The sequence below is a fragment of the Taeniopygia guttata genome, chromosome 12, assembly GCF_048771995.1.
Source record: "Taeniopygia guttata chromosome 12, bTaeGut7.mat, whole genome shotgun sequence".
NCBI classification, from domain to species: domain Eukaryota; kingdom Metazoa; phylum Chordata; class Aves; order Passeriformes; family Estrildidae; genus Taeniopygia; species Taeniopygia guttata.
The window spans coordinates 13,783,973-13,801,332 of record NC_133037.1 but is presented as its reverse complement, the minus strand read 5'-3'; the positions used below and the strand labels follow the sequence as shown (position 1 = coordinate 13,801,332).

General features: G+C 43.1%; 1 protein-coding gene across 2 annotated transcripts in view; it reads left to right on the top strand.

The window, feature by feature from the left end:
• The window catches only part of FANCD2 (FA complementation group D2), a 34,995-nt gene that overhangs the window by 17,387 nt on the left and 248 nt on the right, over positions 1-17,360 (top strand). For both annotated transcript variants that reach the window (XM_030282983.4, XM_072935069.1), the window contains exons 22-43: positions 231-304; positions 391-531; positions 1,483-1,583; positions 1,888-2,003; positions 2,689-2,797; positions 3,299-3,397; positions 4,335-4,444; positions 4,647-4,793; positions 5,929-6,045; positions 6,883-7,011; positions 7,208-7,323; positions 8,833-8,946; positions 9,498-9,625; positions 10,914-11,013; positions 11,762-11,884; positions 12,635-12,728; positions 13,282-13,353; positions 14,180-14,218; positions 14,670-14,744; positions 14,932-15,006; positions 16,541-16,687; positions 17,200-17,283. In XM_030282983.4, coding sequence (XP_030138843.4) covers positions 231-304; positions 391-531; positions 1,483-1,583; positions 1,888-2,003; positions 2,689-2,797; positions 3,299-3,397; positions 4,335-4,444; positions 4,647-4,793; positions 5,929-6,045; positions 6,883-7,011; positions 7,208-7,323; positions 8,833-8,946; positions 9,498-9,625; positions 10,914-11,013; positions 11,762-11,884; positions 12,635-12,728; positions 13,282-13,353; positions 14,180-14,218; positions 14,670-14,744; positions 14,932-15,006; positions 16,541-16,687; positions 17,200-17,283 — 2,310 coding nt within the window. The remainder of the gene's footprint in view (positions 1-230; positions 305-390; positions 532-1,482; positions 1,584-1,887; positions 2,004-2,688; positions 2,798-3,298; positions 3,398-4,334; positions 4,445-4,646; positions 4,794-5,928; positions 6,046-6,882; positions 7,012-7,207; positions 7,324-8,832; positions 8,947-9,497; positions 9,626-10,913; positions 11,014-11,761; positions 11,885-12,634; positions 12,729-13,281; positions 13,354-14,179; positions 14,219-14,669; positions 14,745-14,931; positions 15,007-16,540; positions 16,688-17,199; positions 17,284-17,360) is intronic.

The following is a 17,360-nucleotide window of genomic DNA, read 5'->3' as shown; positions in this document are numbered from 1 at the left end:
AAGTTATAGTCGAGCCCACATCCAAAGAGCCGGGAAGAAATTGGTTGTGCACACTTAGCAGTGTTTCCTGGTTCTATCTCTAAAGGCAGCCCTTGGCTCTCTTTACAAGCCATGGGACTTCATTACTGTGATGGTTCCAGGATACTTTGCTTGCCTTATCTTCTGCATCTTCCACTGCTGCTGTTGGAGCTTTCTTCACTGAGCCCCCTTTTTTCTTTTCTTTATAACAGGATGAGTTTGGGAAGAGTTTGGTGGAGGATTTTCCCAGTGACTTTGTGGTGGATCTCAGCCCCACAGTGCATGGGTATGCTAATCACAAATAAAGCATTGGTAGTGTTTCTGTCACTGAGAACTGAAGTTGCCAACAAGCAACTCTGTCTTTCCTTGCAGTTCATTCTTGTTTCCAGTGAAGTCCTTGTACAATTTGGATGAAGATCAAAGTCAGGAAGCAATTGCCATTAACCTCTTGCCGTTGGTGTCACAGAGTGAGCTTGGCAGGGTCACTGCTGAAGCAAGTAACCAAAGTAAAAGGTATTTGACACTTATCTGTGGGATGGCTGCAAAGGTAGAGGAATTGTTTTCATTTGTGTGCTTCAGGTGCCTGATAAGGAGCTGGTCAGAGAATTTACCGGTTTCCAGTGTTCTTCTTTTGATGTTAAACATACTCAGATAGGTTTAGAGGCATACTCTGGTTGGGAGCTGGCAGTCTGTTCTGGCTTGGGCTGTTTTGGTGATCTTGGGTGAGTCATGATGGTAAACAGTGCTAAACCCACAAACATTCAGTCAAAAATTTTGCTGAAGAATCAGGGCATTGTCTTTGGCAAATGGAACAGGAAGCCTGTAAGATGTAAAAAGCTCTTAAGTAAACAGGAGTACACCAAAGTTAGAAGAATCATAAGAGTCATAGACTTGTTAAGGTTATAAAAAGCTCTCTTTTTTTTTTTTTTTATTTCCACCTGCACGTCGTTTGTAATTTATTGTTATAAGATATTGTTGAGATTTTAGTTGTTCTTTAAAAAAGACATGATTATTTTAAAATGAGAGAAAATATACCTGCTTTGAATGCATCTATGGAAAAATGTTAATTTTCATCACTCAGAATTGGAGCAGTGGCACACTGTGAACATTGAAGGAGGTTTATACACTGCTTATGACTGTGTTGTGCACAATTTCTTACAGTTCTTTCTGAATTACTCAACTTTGATTTCCACCAGAAGTAAATCTGACCCCATTTTTTATTCACTGCAGCTGTTTTTCTGCCCTTACATGCTTTTCCAGAAAACTGGTAGTTGTCAGTTATTAATTTGTGGGAGTTTTTTCCTAACCCACATGGTGCATTTCTGCTCTGTGCTGCTGGGACTTGCAAGAAGCAAAATACAAGGCATAGGCAAGGTGGGAAGGACAGAGAACATAATGGAAAAATTATGGGCATTCTTGAGATATATAAAACATGAGACCCACTCCATTTCTTTTTTCCCCCAGGGCAGTGTCACCCCTGTGTCTGTCACCCTGTTTCCGGTTGCTGAGGCTCTACACAGCAGAGCAAAACAGTGGAAGCCTGGAAGAGATTGATGCCTTACTCGGTATGGGAAATGGACTTTTTATAGAGCCTGGCTGCCTGCTTTGCTCCTGGGCCAGATCTGCACAGATTTCCTCCAGCTGCAGGAGGGGTTGTGCATTTTGTGAGGAGGCTGAGATGCTCTGTGCCCACAACGTGGAGGGGAGGCAGGGGAGACAATTGCTCTGTCTGGGGATGGAGTGGCTGATGGGCCTTACTCCAAATAGCCACTGGAATAGATGCAGGCTTTGGTAAGAGGCTTGCTCTATGAAAAGACCAAAGCATGGGTAGCACACAATCCAACCTGTAGTTTTCTTGCTCTGTGCCAGGTTGTCCCCTGTACCTGACAGACCTGGAGGTTGAAGGGAAGCTGGACTCTCTGTCCAAGCAGGAGCGTGAATTTCTGTGCTCACTCCTGTTCTATGCTCTCAACTGGTTTCGTGAAGTGAGTAGAGCCTTGTCTGCAGGTTCTGGAGTGGAGGGATGAGGGAAGCCTAGGAGAGCCGAGGTTGGTCAGCCAGGAAAGGGGAAGCTGGAGGGGAAGGAATAATGTGGTTTTTTACTTTGGTCTTTGTTACCTAACAGAAAGGTTGTGCTTCACTTTCAGAGTGGCTGTAGAATTTCCTTTCTTGGAGTGCTCTGTACTCTCTGTTCTATACCTCTGTGAGCTGACAGAAGAGTAAAATGCAGTGCCTTCAAGCAGATTTAGACAATGTATTGATCAGTGGGATTTTTCTTGCTGGGGTTATTCTGATAACATGAGAAGGCAGATTTGGTGCAATTCCACATTCCCAGTCCTGGTCTTCTACCAGGACTGCCTCTTTCCTGGAAGTGCCAAGGGATCTTCAGAGCCACAGGTATGACAGAACCTGACAAGGTGCTGTCTGCTAATTCCTCTAGTTCAATTAATATTTTATCTCTAGTTCTTGTCCTATTGCTTTTTATAGATTGTACCAATTGTATCCATAGACTTCTGAAGAGCTTTATTCATGCAGTGTGAACCTAGTCACACAGGCTACTTGTGCTGTGTTGTGTATTTATTCAGGACTTGAGAATGTTATTCAGAAAAGAAAAAGTAGCAAAGTGGGTACAAATCTCCCTAATTTAGTGAGCTTGGTTTGTATCTCTAGATTGTAAATGCCTTTTGCCAGCAAGAGGATGCTGAGATGAAGGGGAAAGTTTTAATTCGATTACAGAACATCACAGAGCTGCAGAATGTGCTAGGAAAATGCTTGGCAGGTGAGTATGAAATATTTGTACATTCTGGGCCTGTACCAGCTGTGAAGTGAAAGGGGTTGCCTTAGACATCAATGGAGGAAACAAATGATAACACACATTGCAGTTTTACAGTGGCAGTTTTACAGTTGTAAAAGTTTGTGCATGGACAGCTATAATTTCCAATTTGTCCAAATCCAAACTTCTCTTAATCACTTCCTCAGTGAGAAGCACACAAATAACACACTCTAGAGTCACAAGCACACAAACTTTAGCAGATCCCCCAAGCATTGACACTCCTTGTCCTACTCTCAGTAGCCTGCCCAGATCCCAGGCACTCTAATTTGTTCCGCTGCTATTCCAGCTCACTGCCCATTAGCAGGTACACAAATTCTGACAATTACCTCACAGACTCCACACTTTCACCAGGACAGTGAAATTTTGATACTTCCTTTAGATATGTATCTGGATATGTTGTCATTCAGGAGTTGGATTAACCCAACTTCTACATTTTGGCTCTTTCAGCAACCCCTGGCTATGTCCCACCACCAGCTACTTTTGACTCTGAGGCCCCGGAGGCTGTACCATCCATTAATGCTGCTGGTCCAGCCAGAAAAAGGAGTGGTAAGGAAAATTTACAGTGTTTAAGCAAACAGATGTCATGGGGGTTGGCTGACAGATTGCACTTGCACGTGCCTAAAGCACTAAATTCTTGGCAAGGTCTATCTAGCTGGAAATTTTACCTCATCAATGCCTGTTGCAGCTGAAGTGGAGATGGAAAAACATCCTACACCAAATAGGTGTTGGATAGTCTGTCTCCTTGGGCAAGCTGCTGCATAGCATTTACAGTGAAAATCCAGGGCTTTCATTAATTGCTTTCACCTGCCAAAGAACTTTCTGCAGCAGCAAGTTCTCTCTTTGAAGGGTTTGTGGCATCATCTGGTACTGAATCTGGCTTGAGCTGCCTTGTAAACCCCTGAGCTTTAGGTTGTACCTAACCAATGTCATGGGAACCTTGTCATGGCTCTGCTGCACAAGGAAATCTTTCCTTCATCCTTTTCCATTGCTAGCTCCCACAGAGAAGAGACAGGACTTGCCTCTCAGTTTTCAAGCTGATTCAGATTTGATTTGTTCTTCCAGTCTCTAGTTCTGTTTCTAGATTAGATATATTTCTAGTTTAGATTAGCATTTCCTGGGAATGTGTCTGCGTTAATCCAAAGTGGACAAAAACTCACATTCCATTCAATGAGAACAACTGGAAGAGGCCACAGATGAGAATGCCTTTCCCTCCTGTGCCAAACCCATTGTGCAGGGTCTGGGCCTGTTATATAGGAGCATGTTGGAGGCAGAAGGAAAGTTTTGATTGTGTTCTGCAGACAAGAGAAGGATCCATCACTTTAGATACTGTATTTTGAAGGAGAACTTCATCTATGGACATGTGCTCCATGCTTTCTTAGTGCTGATTAAAGTCCAGCCTGTGCTGGCTGCAGGTGCTGCCTAGTGCTGAGCACAGTGTGTAGCCTTTGATTATGAAGGTGCTTTGTTGTTGTTGTTGTTTAAGGAAGGAAAAAGAAGGCTGATAGCAGCAAAGCTGGCTCTGCAGATCGTTCTCAAGCAGAAGACAGTTCTGAGGGAATCCAGCCTGACACGGAGCTCTCTGAGCTGGACAAGGTTGGTGTGCAGCCCTGGGGCCTTGCAAAGAAGCCAGAACAGGGAAGATGCCAGAGAAGCATAAGCAAAAGCTTTGAGAGAGGGGGTGTTCATTCCAAAGTTAATCAGTCAGTGGTTCAATTCTGCTTTCTGGCACCTGCCTGCCATCAGAATTTTGTAAATTAGCCCTGCAGAGGCCATTCTCCTGCAATTTCCTTTTCAGACTGCTGCTGACAGAGAGGCAGGAAATCCTCTGGCACAGCTGCAGAGCTATCGCCCGTACTTCCGAGAGCTGGACCTCGAGGTGTTCACTGTGCTGCACTGTGGGCTGCTCACAAAGTCTGTCCTGGACACAGAGATGCACACAGAGGTGAGTGGAGCAGCCTGAAGCCCACACTGATGAGGCTTTGTGGAATGGCCTCTCTCAGGGGCCTTGGCCCTCCCTGTTCCACTCAAGTGTGTGACAGGTTGGTGTTAAGATGTGTTGGTCCAGGGCTGTGAGCTGGGAACCAGGAGAACATTGGCCTGAAGTACTTCAAGACACTGAGAAAGAGTGCTTTCCTGAGAAGAGCAGACATGTCATATAGTAATGTTAAAAACAAATTAATGTAAATATTGCAGAAAAGGTGAAAGGTACTGTGTAAAATGCATAGACCTAATGGAAAGAAAGGGGCTTTAATATTGAGCACAGAGAAGATACAGGGTGGTAAATACACTAAGTATTGCCTGTCAAGAAGAATCCATGACATAAATTAACGCCTGTATTGCAAAAACTCACGTGTCTCACGGCATCAGGAGATCATAAACAGCACAAATGTGGGACTGGAGTCATGGAGGAGGTGCTTTCAATGAACAGGGTGCTGTTCATTGAAAGAGGGTTCTGTATCATATGGGAGCTTGTAAAAACTGCATTGCTATGGCTGTGGAAAACAGATTTACTTAATTTTGTGAATACCCTCTTTGTAGGCAGGCTCACTCCACCTGGAGTCTCAATTTGTCAGGCTACAGTAAATGCACAAAATGGGAAAAGGCCATGGCAGGTTGGGGCACAGCCTGGTCTGCCCTTGCAGACAGATGTCTGTGCATGCAGGTCACAGGCCAATTTGAAGACTGTTTGATAAGTCTCTTCGGCTATGTGGCATTATTTCAAAATACTTCTTGACTGTTACTCAGTTGGTGAATTCTGTGACTCTCTGGGCTTAAACCTCTTTTTATCTTTAGGAGATTATTTCAATGTCAATGTATATAAATTTGTTCTTTCTCAGTTGTTAAGTTGTACTGACGTTGCCTCAGCTCTTTAGAGCATCAGGATGGCTTCATGCTTTGAGTAACCAGAACCAATGCCCCATACCTGCCATGGGGGAGCATAAAACCAAGCATCTACCAAATAAGTCCCTCCTGAGGCTAACTAGTCCAGGAGTCATAACTGGAAACAGAGTAAACTTGAGCTTCAAGGCACTACAGTTACATCTGGGTCCTGGGATTGACTGTTCTTTTACTTGCAGGCTCGTGAAGTTGTGCAGCTGGGGCCTGCTGAGCTTTGCTTCCTTCTGGATGACCTGTGCTGGAAGCTGGAACATGTGCTGCCCTCGGGCTCCACAAGGAGGGTGCCCTTTGCAAAGGCAAGAAAAGCAGCAGGCTATGGGTCCAGGCCTGGGCTGAGACAGAGCACATCAGGGGCTTCCAGGCCTTTACTGATAAATGTTTTTCAGAATTATTTTCACTTGTTAGTAAAATGGAAGTGTGACACCCAGTTGTGTGCCAGAGCAGCACTTGCTCTTTCAAAAGTCTTGTGTACACTGCTCTTGCTGAAGTGTTTGCAGCATCTGTTTCTCTGCATGTCTCAGGAAAGGGTATTTAACTGAGGAAGTCTTGTAGCCTCAAAACTCAAGTGACCCCTTACCTAGCCCTCCCTGGGGAGACTGGCTGTGCTGTTCAAAGCTAGCCAGGCCAGATGGCTGCAGCAGCCAGCAGAAGCTGCTGCATACATGTTTCTGCTTTTTCTGTATTAGAAGCCCCTCTGAGTACAGGGACTCCTTGCTAATGCCTTTAGGAGGAAAGTAAATGCATGTCCCACTGCATTAAACTGAGAAATGCACAACAATTGGCTGAGCTCTTCATATTCATTGCTCTTTCTCCTTGTCTTTCTACCTATCCTAATTTCCACATGCAGAGACTGTCCTCTCTTAGTGTTTGAGTAAAGTGTTGGATTCTCTAATCCAACCTAAATGAATCTGTAAGACAGCTGTGTGTCAGTTTAATTCTTTTAGTCAAATGCTATCCACTTGTCTGAGTTGGTGGTGCTTGTTCAGCAGAAGCCAACTTTGCCACCCTGTGACCCTTTCTGACCTGTATGGCATCAGGAATTGCACTGCTTGGCAGCAGTCTAAGATGTAACAATTGAAGTTATTCTCAAGAGAGGCTAATGAAGCAACTTTTATATTTTGGGTTTGCTGCAGGAAAGAGGCAACAAGGATGTTGGCTTTTCTCATCTGTGTCAGAGATCTCCCAAAGAAGTTGCTATGTGTGTGGTTGATCTACTTAAGCCATTGTGTAAGCACATGGAGAACATGCATAACTACTTCCAGGTTAGTGGACAGTAATTTTGACCAAAAAAACCCTAAAGTTTTGTCTCCTGTAAAAATAATTTTAATTTTTTTAGGGGGAAAAGGAGTCACTTTGTTTTCTTCAGGGTTTTTAAAATGGGAATTTATGGAAATGGATTCTTGTGCCATTATCTTTGTTTGGAATAGTGTTTAATGAATTATTTGATCTGTATAAAAGGCAGCTGTACAAAATCAGGGTGCAGAAGATGAACCAGGAGTGAACATCCAGGAGCACCAGCTGATGTCCTCTTGCTACCAACTGCTGTTACTGACTTTTCGCTCCTTATTTGCTTGGTGAGTTTAAAATAAATGTCCACAGTTCTACCTATTTATTGCTGCTTCTTCTTGTTTATTTTCTTTAAAGTGTTTGAACCCTGCCAAAGGCCTGTCAGCCATGAAAAACAGCCCACTGCAGTGGGTGGAGGCTTCTAAGCACTTCTTAGTTAAGCCAGGCTTCATTGCCTGATTCTGAACAGCACTAAAGCTGTAGGTGATGAAGCACTGAGCTGGGTAGAATTCAATCAATGGCTTTTGGGTCAAGGTCAGCATAAGTGCTGACACACCCAGCTGTTCAATTTCTAGTTTGCCTAGGAATCTTGGATTTTTCTTACCCATCCTTTCCCATTTCCTTCCCCTCATTCTTTGCTAAATTGTCACTGCCTAAATCCTGAGTGATGGAAGAATTTCTTTTGCCAATGAGAAAGGATGAATGTGTATTTCTCTGGCAAAAAGCCAATGCTGTTGATGCATTCAGGCTGGATTCATAAATATCCAACTCAGAAATGCTTGTGCAGCCTGCAGACTTCTGCATCTGCTAACATAGTCCAGGATAGTATCATAAAAGTTTCTTTCTAAACCCCAATTTAGATTTGCATGTAGAAAGCATTTTATCTTTGTTGTACTTCATAAACAGTAGTAACTGCATAGAAAGAGATGTCTGAGGTCTGCCTCCTGTTGTCCACTACTGGAGCCTGAGGGCCCCTGATCCACTCCTGACCATTCCCAGATTTGTCATTTCCTCTTTAGCCAGTGTGAATGTTGGTTGTTCCCGAGTCCACCTATCTTGTAAATCAAAGAACCCCGTCAATTTTGTACCAGACAGCTCAAGATCAGTTTTGCTGTCCAGTGTAAAATCTGTTTTGCTGCAGGTCAGACAGCTATATATTTATTGGGGTGAGCTGTCCAGCCACTAAAATTCAACAACCAAATTACAGCTCTTTTTAAATTTTTTTAGTCAAGGCCTCTTACATTACCAGTTGTTATTAACTTGTGTGGTACAGGTGCACTTTATCATTACCATTATCTAGTCTACCTGTTCAGTCTATAGAATTGGCATGTGGATGTATTTGATTATTTCTAGCATACATATCCTCACAGACACTAGGACTTCAGAGAAATAATGAAGATGTCTAGAGTTTTCCCCTTGTTAGGCTCCTACCAGCTGTTCAGGAGGTGACCACCCATGATCACTGCATTTGCACAGCCACTGTCATTATACACCCTGTGGTTTAGGTCTGCGTAGCATTGGCTTAGTACATATGCACCTCCACTTATGGGAAATGGCCTCTCCTCACCAAGCTAGATCTGCAGTCTAACTGAAAAGTTCATATTGTTTGTTCTCAATGCTTTCCATTCTCGTTGAGTTTTCAATTTTTTGTGTCCCTTTATAACTTTCATATTGCAGGACTTATCTTGAGTAGCCAGCTTCTCTATTTTTCATCTTGCCAAATAGGTTTAGATATGCATTTGCATCTGATATCTCTTCTGATCTGATGATGAACTGGATTTTTTTTCTCCCCTCAGGAATGGTTTTTCTCAGCATGAAAATAGTGACTTGCTGAGGTCAGCTCTCCAGGTGCTTGCAGACAGGCTAAAGCCAGGAGAGACAGAGTTTCTTCTTCTTGAGGAGCTGATAAGGTAGAATCTATGTTTCACGGGGTTTGAAATGAACAAATTTCAGGGATTTTTCTCTGTTTTGTGTGGGCATAATGGGTAAATGTGTATTTGGGATCTCTCGTAGAGACTACTCTCACTTCAAACAGAGCTTTGTATTTAACTGAATGGCAGTGTAGTCAAACTTCATTAAAGGAGTAAAAATTGTAAAATATACATGAATCTGTGGATCTCATTTATATGCTATTTGAGACAAGGAGATTAGCAAGTTTTACAGAAGGAATGACTGTGTTCTGGAGAGTTAAAATGCTTACCAGCTACACTAGACAAAAGCAGTATATAAAGCTGCTGCTAAACTCAGAGTGGCTGGGGCTTGAGAGAAGTTTTCAGTGATTGAATTCCTGTGTATTAGTGGCTGATCACCCCTTCTCTGGAAGGTCACTGCCAGAGACAAAACACTGTGATATAGAGAGCTTGAACCTGAGATAATCTAATGCTTCCTTTTTATTTATGTGTGTCTGAGACATTACCCTGTCTGCACATTTTTTACCTTTGCCCTTTCCTGTCATCCCTAGTGAGAGTTTTCAGTACCTCCTGAATTTCCAGCAGAGTGTTCCCAGCTTCCACTGTGCCCATATCCTCACTCAGCTCCTGATTGCCATTGCTGAGAAACCTATGTCTGGCTGGAAGAAGGAGAAAATGGGTAATGTGTGAAGATTCACTCATCTCAGATGAGTTTTTGTGTGGTCTTTGCCTTTTAAGGGAGAGATTTCATTTTCACATCCTGGTAATCTTACTGAGTGAACAGTCCTAGCCATTAATAAAGGGAACAGCAGTAAATATAATTGGTATTTTAATTGCTGTGCCTCAGTCACATGCAGACAGGCAGACTCCAGCTTTCTCAGATGGTGTTTTTAAAAATCAGAGCTTCACAACTTTTAGGAGTTCTAAGCATGAGCCTGCTGTTCAGTGTTGATACCAGTTTAATCACTGGTTATGGAGGTGTGGGTGATCATAGCCTTGATCTGATGTAACTTCCTACTGTAAGTACAGATGTCTGTGACAGCTCGTTTCCAAAGTTTATGGAAATGAGTTGCAAATACAGGGCAGAGAGAGGAAAACCTTTAAATTGTTAACCTCATGCAACAAATGTTTTCAGTTAAGAAAGCTTCTCTCATAGACTAGGACCCATTATGTAAGATAAACAGCAGATAAAGGATAGACATGATTGCAGGGAATATACAAGAAAACTACTTGATCTCCACTTCAGCTCACACTGAAATAAAGATTCCAGACAGTTGCCTCTCTCAGCCATTCCTTGTCATACTAAGACACCTCTAGAATTTGTCCTTCTCCAGTCCTCATAGCCACACAGAATTGTAAGTTCTCTCCTTCAAGACAGTTTTACTATTTTAAACAGTCCCCTGTTGGGAGAACGACTGACTGAGTGTGGCAGGCAATAACCTATTTGAACTAATCATTTCCTGGTTTAAAACATTTCTGCAAGAGACAAGCAGGTTTGTTAGCAGTTTTGATTTCAGAAATCTGTAGACTTTAAACTTGTCTGTTCACATTTATTACTATAGTGGCCTTTTGGCCACGTCACTTGTTGGAATTCCATTTCTAGACATGGATAGCCTAAGGGTTGCATATGGTCTAATTAAAAACAAATAATGGCACATTGAAGGAGCTGCCAAACAAATAATGTTTAACTTAAGTTTGTCAGAAGTGGCCAGAGGTGGATCATGGATCTGATGTGAACAGGTATTCCAGACCAGGAGCACATTGGATGTGCAAATACTTTGTTATCATCATATATGTCCTTGTGGCCTTGCAGCTTTTTAGGGAAAATGCATTCCGACTTAGAAAGTTCAGGCACATGAGGTGTAGCGATATTGTGATCTTTCAAAAAATCATTTGAACATGCTGCTTTTATATGGAAGAAAGATTTTTTAAAATTTTTTCACTAAGTTATCTCCTATGTTTCCCAGCTTCTCTAGCAAAGCAGTTCCTCTGCCAGTCCTGGGTGAAGCCCAGTGGAGACCAAGAGAAGGGCAGCCAGTTCAACAGTGCCCTGCACACCCTGCTCTGGTAAGGCTCAAGCTGTTCCCTTAGGCATACCAAGACACCATTTTTTTAGTGATTACTGTTGCTGCAGAGGAATGGCCCCTCTGAATCATAACCCTCATGCTTGCACAGCTTGGCCTAAAGCCCTGTTTTTAAAGCACAATTAGTTTCTTTCATGGTTTTAAGTGTGAGGTCCAGCTCACACTTCAAAGTGTGAAGTATGAGGTGAGCACCTTTCCTCATCAGGTTCTCTGTCACTTGTGTCAGGAAGTTCTCATCAATGGCCTCCAGGAGACTCCTGGATTGCTTATGCCCTGCTGGGCTGTCCTTCCAGCAGGTGTCACAGTGATTAGTCTGCCTAACTTGTCCCATCAGGGCCTGCAACATGGGCTACTCCTGGTTTTCTGTAGAAAGCTTTGTTGGCTTGTTCCTGATCCACGTTTCCTCTAGCAGACAGCCATTTCAATGTCACCCATACTGTTTGAGTGTTCTCTCTCATAAAGGGCAATTCCATCTCATCCTCTTCCCAGCCTGTCCTTCCTAAATACTAAAATGAGGGAATACTGAATCCATGTATGTTTCAGATCATGGTAGCTTTTAATGACATCATTGTGACAGTTCTAAGTAGTGCTTTGGGTTTCCTGCATGTGGTTGCCTTTGGCAGGGAAGAGCTTGACAGTTTTAGGCCACGTGTTTCAGGCAGGGCAGTGTTCAAGGCCTTGTGTCATTCTGTGTAGTATCTACTGATCATCTATGTTGGTTTTGGATTTAGTGTCTACCTGGAGCACACAGATAACATCCTGAAAGCCATAGAGGAAATCTCCAGTGTTGGTGTTCCTGAACTGATGAACTCTGCCAAAGATGGATGTTCTTCTACTTATCCTACCCTAACCAGGTAATTGTAGCAATAGAAACTTTGAATTCTATGATATACATAATGATAATTTCTGCTTTTAAATATTTAGTTTTCTTATTTTATGGCCTATTGTAATTTCATGTTGGTACTGTGGTGGCTACTCTGGACACTTGTAAACATTGTTTTGGCACTGTGCAACAGGTAGCATGGGGTAGCCAAAGTGGAATGTTCTGTGCTTAACATGATGTTGAGTTTATTGCTGTGAGCCATTTTAACTGGAAAATGAACTGCTGTCTGTCATCAGGTGTGTTGTCTCTGTGCTACTGTGGTGGTATAAAGCACTCCAAAAGTCAGCCTCAGAGGCCTGGGGTGGCTGTAGGCAATCTGGGCTGGTATGCAGTGTGCAAAGACACACTCAGGGTGCTTCTGCCCCGGCACAGGAATTTGGAAGCAGGGATGAAGAAAGTTTAAGCACTCTGAAACTTCTACAATCATCTTATGCTGAGAGCTGCAATCCTTCCACTGTGGACCCCTACAGCTACAAGGAAGTGGTGGTGTCTGAGTGTCATTCACACAGAGGAAGTGCTAATGACTTCCCAGGATTCTCCATCTGTCTAGGCAATTGGGCTGGGCTATACATGTTTATGAGTCCTAGGGCCAATCTTCTGTGATTTCTTACTGAGAAGGATGCCCAGCTGGGCAACCTTTGAGTTTTCTGCATTATTCTGGTGACAAACAACCTATCAAAATGCTCAGAGCTGACTTTCAGTTTTTTCATTTTCTCCATAGGCAGACATTCCCAGTTTTCTTCAGAGTAATGATGGCTCAGCTGGAGAGTTCAGTGAAAAGCATTCCAGCTGGGAAACCATCAGACTCAAGTGAGGTAGGAATATGAATACACTGGACTTTGTAAAGGGAAGAAATCTTAGGTTAAACTGGACAGTACAATAAAGATTTATAAATTGGAAAGGAATTTACTTCTGCACTTTGTCTAGGAAATGCAGTCAGACACCTTCATTCATCAATGTATATCAACATTGATATGCAGGGTAACATATAAGTAGCATCTTTTTTTCCTGATTTGCACCACGTCAAAAATCTAGGAAATCCAGCAGAAGCTGCAACCAGAAAATAGGCATTAATCAGCAAAATACTAAACTGTGCCATTGGTCTGCACACCTGTGTGGGAGCACAACATTATTTTGCAACCAAGAGCTGCTCTGAGAGCAAGCAAGTTATCTCCCAGCACTTAAAGCCACTGATCAGGATAGAGTTGCCATGGAGTGCTTCTGCTGTGATAAATATGCTTGTGGTGAAGCTTTGTTTCTTTGTCTTCAACAACAACAGTGCTTTGGGTAGAGCAAATGCTGAAAGCACACCCAGCAAAGTGAGAGGAAATGCAGTCTCTTGGGTTATTGTCCCCTTGCATCCCATAGGTGCAACTGGAGAAGCTGCTGCGCTGGAACATTGCTGTGCGGAATTTCCACATCCTCATTAACTTGGTCAAGGTCAGGTTCTGGTTGTTTTTCTGTCTCTGCCTCCATATTCTCGGTAAGGCCTGGTGATTCCAAGCTGAGGAGCACTGGGGAAAAACATGAAGTGTGACTGACTAGTGGAACAACCTGGAGGTGATAATTAAAGCCAGTTATAATCTGTGTCCAGTCTCACTGGATGAAATAACCCCTTCTGTCAGTTATGGAGCTGCTTCATTTAGTGTCTCTTGAGTATGACGCTGTTTGGGCCAGAAGGTGATAGGTACAGCTCCACTTTTCTCCTTGCTTAGGTTGACCATTATTGTTTATTTTTACATATCTGAAGTGATAATTGTCAAGCCCAGGTTTTTCTATACAGCAGCATTCACTGGAGTCCTACCTGTGATCCAGATGCCTTTGGAGAGCATAAAGGGTAGAGCTGGACTACTTAGTTCAGTTTTGTCTATAGTTCAGTTTAGTCCACAGCAGGACCAGGGTTACCTTCACATTATTTTGCCCATCTCAGTTTTGCTTTGTCTATTATGTAATTATTTGCGCTTCAGCTGGGCTTGGGTCTCTTGAGTTCCAAACTATTAAGAACTTTAGACTTGTTGAGATAATTTTGTGCCATCTGCAAAAGAGGCACCTTAGATCACTGAACAGCAATCCTGCCAAGGGCTTCCACCTGAGAGTCACTACAGTTCATGAGCTTATGTGGTGTTCCTGCTGAAACATGAGAATGGATGTTCACACATTCACAGGGGTGTGCCATGAAGGGCTGTTTTTAATTGGGTGCTGTGCTTACATGGTTTTCTTTAGACTTGTGGACTGATCCGACTCATTTTTCCTCTTGTCCATGTAGGTATTTGACAGCAGGCCTGTACTCAACATCTGCCTGAAGGTAAGCAAAAGTTCAAGATAACTGAAGAGAGCAGTTTAAGTACCAGCTTTCTTGAATGATTGCCTCTAGTGCAGTAGAGTGGGTGCTGCATTCTCTAGAAGAAGCAGATACTGTGTTCCTTACACCTTGTTATAAATATATATGTATAGTAATTCTAACATTTTGCATTTAGTTCAATATTATTCCCAGATGCCTGGTGGATAAAACCAGGGATGTTTACAATGATGAGACCTTGTCCTTCCTTTGCAGTGATTCAAGTGGGACCCTTTACTGATCCTGTATATCCCAGTACAGCACATATGTACAGTATTCACATGAATATAATCTTCTGCTAAGAAAGAACAGTCTCTGGGGTCGCTTGGAAGATTGTATCATTCTCTCATCTGACCTTGTGATGGTTCTTTGAGAAGGAGTTTAAATTTGCTTGCTAATACATTTCTCTCTTTTATAGTATGGCCGCCTCTTTGTAGAAGCATTTCTGAAGCTTGCCATGCCTCTCCTGGACCACAGCTTTAAAAAGCACACGGTAATCCTGGGAGCAGAACTGGTTGCAGCCAGTTGGGAATCATGACTGATACTTCCTGCACACATGCAGCCTACCTCTATCCCATAACCCTTTAAAAGGACTGCTAGGACTAAGGCTGTTTCAATATTCTTGTTTCCCTGTGGAAAATCCTTTGAGAATGATTTGCTAATCTGCTTATTTATTGCAGGATGATGTGCAGAGTTTGCTGAAAACCTTGCAGATGAGTACCAGACAACTTCATCACATGTGTGGCCATTCCAAGGTAAGATAAGTTCCAATTGCAGCACAACTCTTGTCCTAAGGATGGTATTATTTCCCTTCCACTGCTTTTCCAGGGCATTTGCAGGTTCTACTTGCATGCTTCCAGCAGTGTCTGTGCAAGCAAAAACTCTGAGAGAAGGTGAAATAGCCTTGTTCAATGGCCAAAAAGTTGAAGCATTTATTCTAGAAGTGGCTGACTTGGATGTTATGTCAGGTTGGCATAATATTTTTTAACACAGAGGTTTTGGACATGTTTAGTTGTTGGGCATCTGTAAGGGGCTGTTTCTGAGAACACAAGCTGAGATCTTGGAGACCTTGAACAAAGTACAAATGCCAGATTTATAATACAGGAGAAAAGCTTTGCCAAAGATGAACAGCCTTGTGAGTCAGAAGAATTGGCAACAGCAGGTGGATGGGGAAAAACCCTGCTCAAAGTCCTATTGAGATGGCTTTTATGTTATGTTGGTAAGGGCAAAGGGAGAAGGAGGACGGTGGTTACAGACTCTGTAGGAGACTTGGGGCAGGAAAGAAAGAGAGGATTAGACCTTTGCTTACAGTGTGGAAAGACAGTGCTTTTTGCCAGTGCTGTACTTTGTTGAGTCTCCAGACTGCCCAGGGAACACTGTGAGTGTTGATTGTTGTCATTAGCAAGGGCTCTGCTGATTAGGTTCTGATTAGTGCTGATGATTGCTAGCTCCTGTTTATTACATAGGCTAGAGAAGAGCTTGCTGTTGATAATCAGTTACCCATTCCCTGCTGGCAGAACATGAAGGAAAGCAGCGTCCCTCTGCCCAGGCATGTTGAACTCTTCCAAGAAATGCAGGTGACCTGAATTCAGAGTACAGCTAATGAGAGCATCTTAATCCCAGAAGATTACAAAGTATTCTCATGAAAGAGGAAAATACTTACAAACAAAATAATTGTGCAGGTTTTGTCAGGTTGACAGGATTTCTGGTTTAGCAACGACTTAGCAATGCAGATTGAAGCCTAGCAGGAGATGCTCACCCAGAGCTAAATCTCTTAGGATACCTGGCATAGCTGCCCTTCCTCTGGTGGTTTTTGCTTACAAAAACTCCATCTGTTCCTCCTGTCCTAGTTCTCCAAAACCCAGTGCTTCTTTGCTCCAGAGAAGCTGGCTTTGGAGATTATAATGCACACACATTCCACGTAAAGGAATTGCTTGAGGCACTGAGCAAGAAAAGGTGATGGAAGTGGATGTATTTCTTGTTTTTTCTTTTCCAAGCTTGGGAATTCAGCAGAGGAGTTACTAGCTTCTCTCTAGAGTTCAAGACAAAACCAGGCTTCTTTTATTTTAATCCAGGTGAACATGTATATTTGGATTGTTGTAAGGGATCAGTTTAGACAAAATACTGATCTGAGCTTTATTTTTTAACAATAATTTGGCCAAGAAGTGATGATGTCATCTGGGCAAGCTTTGTGGGGGTCATGCCCATCCCACCAGATAGCCAAAGGCTTTTAAACAGACAGAACACTTAGGCAAGAATCAATCCTCATCACATTTTACTGTTGCATAGATTCACCAAGACATTGGACTGACGAACCATGTGCCTTTGTTGAAGAAGTCCCTGGAACAATTTGTGTACAGAGTGAAGGCAATGCTGGCATTCAACCACTGCCAGGAGGCCTTCTGGGTCGGCATCCTCAAAAATCGGGATCTTCAGGTGAGAATCACTGCCCTGCCTGGGGCAATTAAAATCTGGGAGAGGACAGTGCTGACCTTGTCCAGACAACTCTAACTCTCTTCTGTGTGGGTAAAGCTAAAAGGCCAAATTCAGCATGACCATAGTACAGTCATGTCTAGTGAAGAGAAAGAAGCATTTTATTTCAAGATTAAGAGTCTGCATCTCTAGGCTCTTGCACTAAGGGTCAGATTTGGTCATAATTAAGAGGTACAGGGATTTTTTGGCAGTTCTGTGGCAAGAACTATACATGCACAAGAGGGCAGAGATAAAGGTCACTTGAACACCTTCACACACTGTCATGTGTGGCTTTAAAAGAAGCCATTTCTGGCTCTTCACCTCACTGTAGAAGCAGGACAGTTAAACAAAACCTGACTTTATTTAACTCTAAAACTTTTTATTTAAGAAGACAGCAAAATGCCCTTTTCTTCCATCCCACCCTGGCACGCTTTGGCCGCTTCATACACTCAGTACAGATCTTGTGTTCAACTTAGGGAGAAGAAATTTTGACTCAGGCCTCTGAGGAGAGAGGCTCGGATGAGGACTCGGAGAACTCGGCGGAGGGCCCCGCGGAGGAGGTACTCAAGGGGCTGCGCCTCTCGCGGGCGGGGGCGGGCGGGGTGCAGCGGCGGGGCTGACGGCGGCGCGTCCCGCA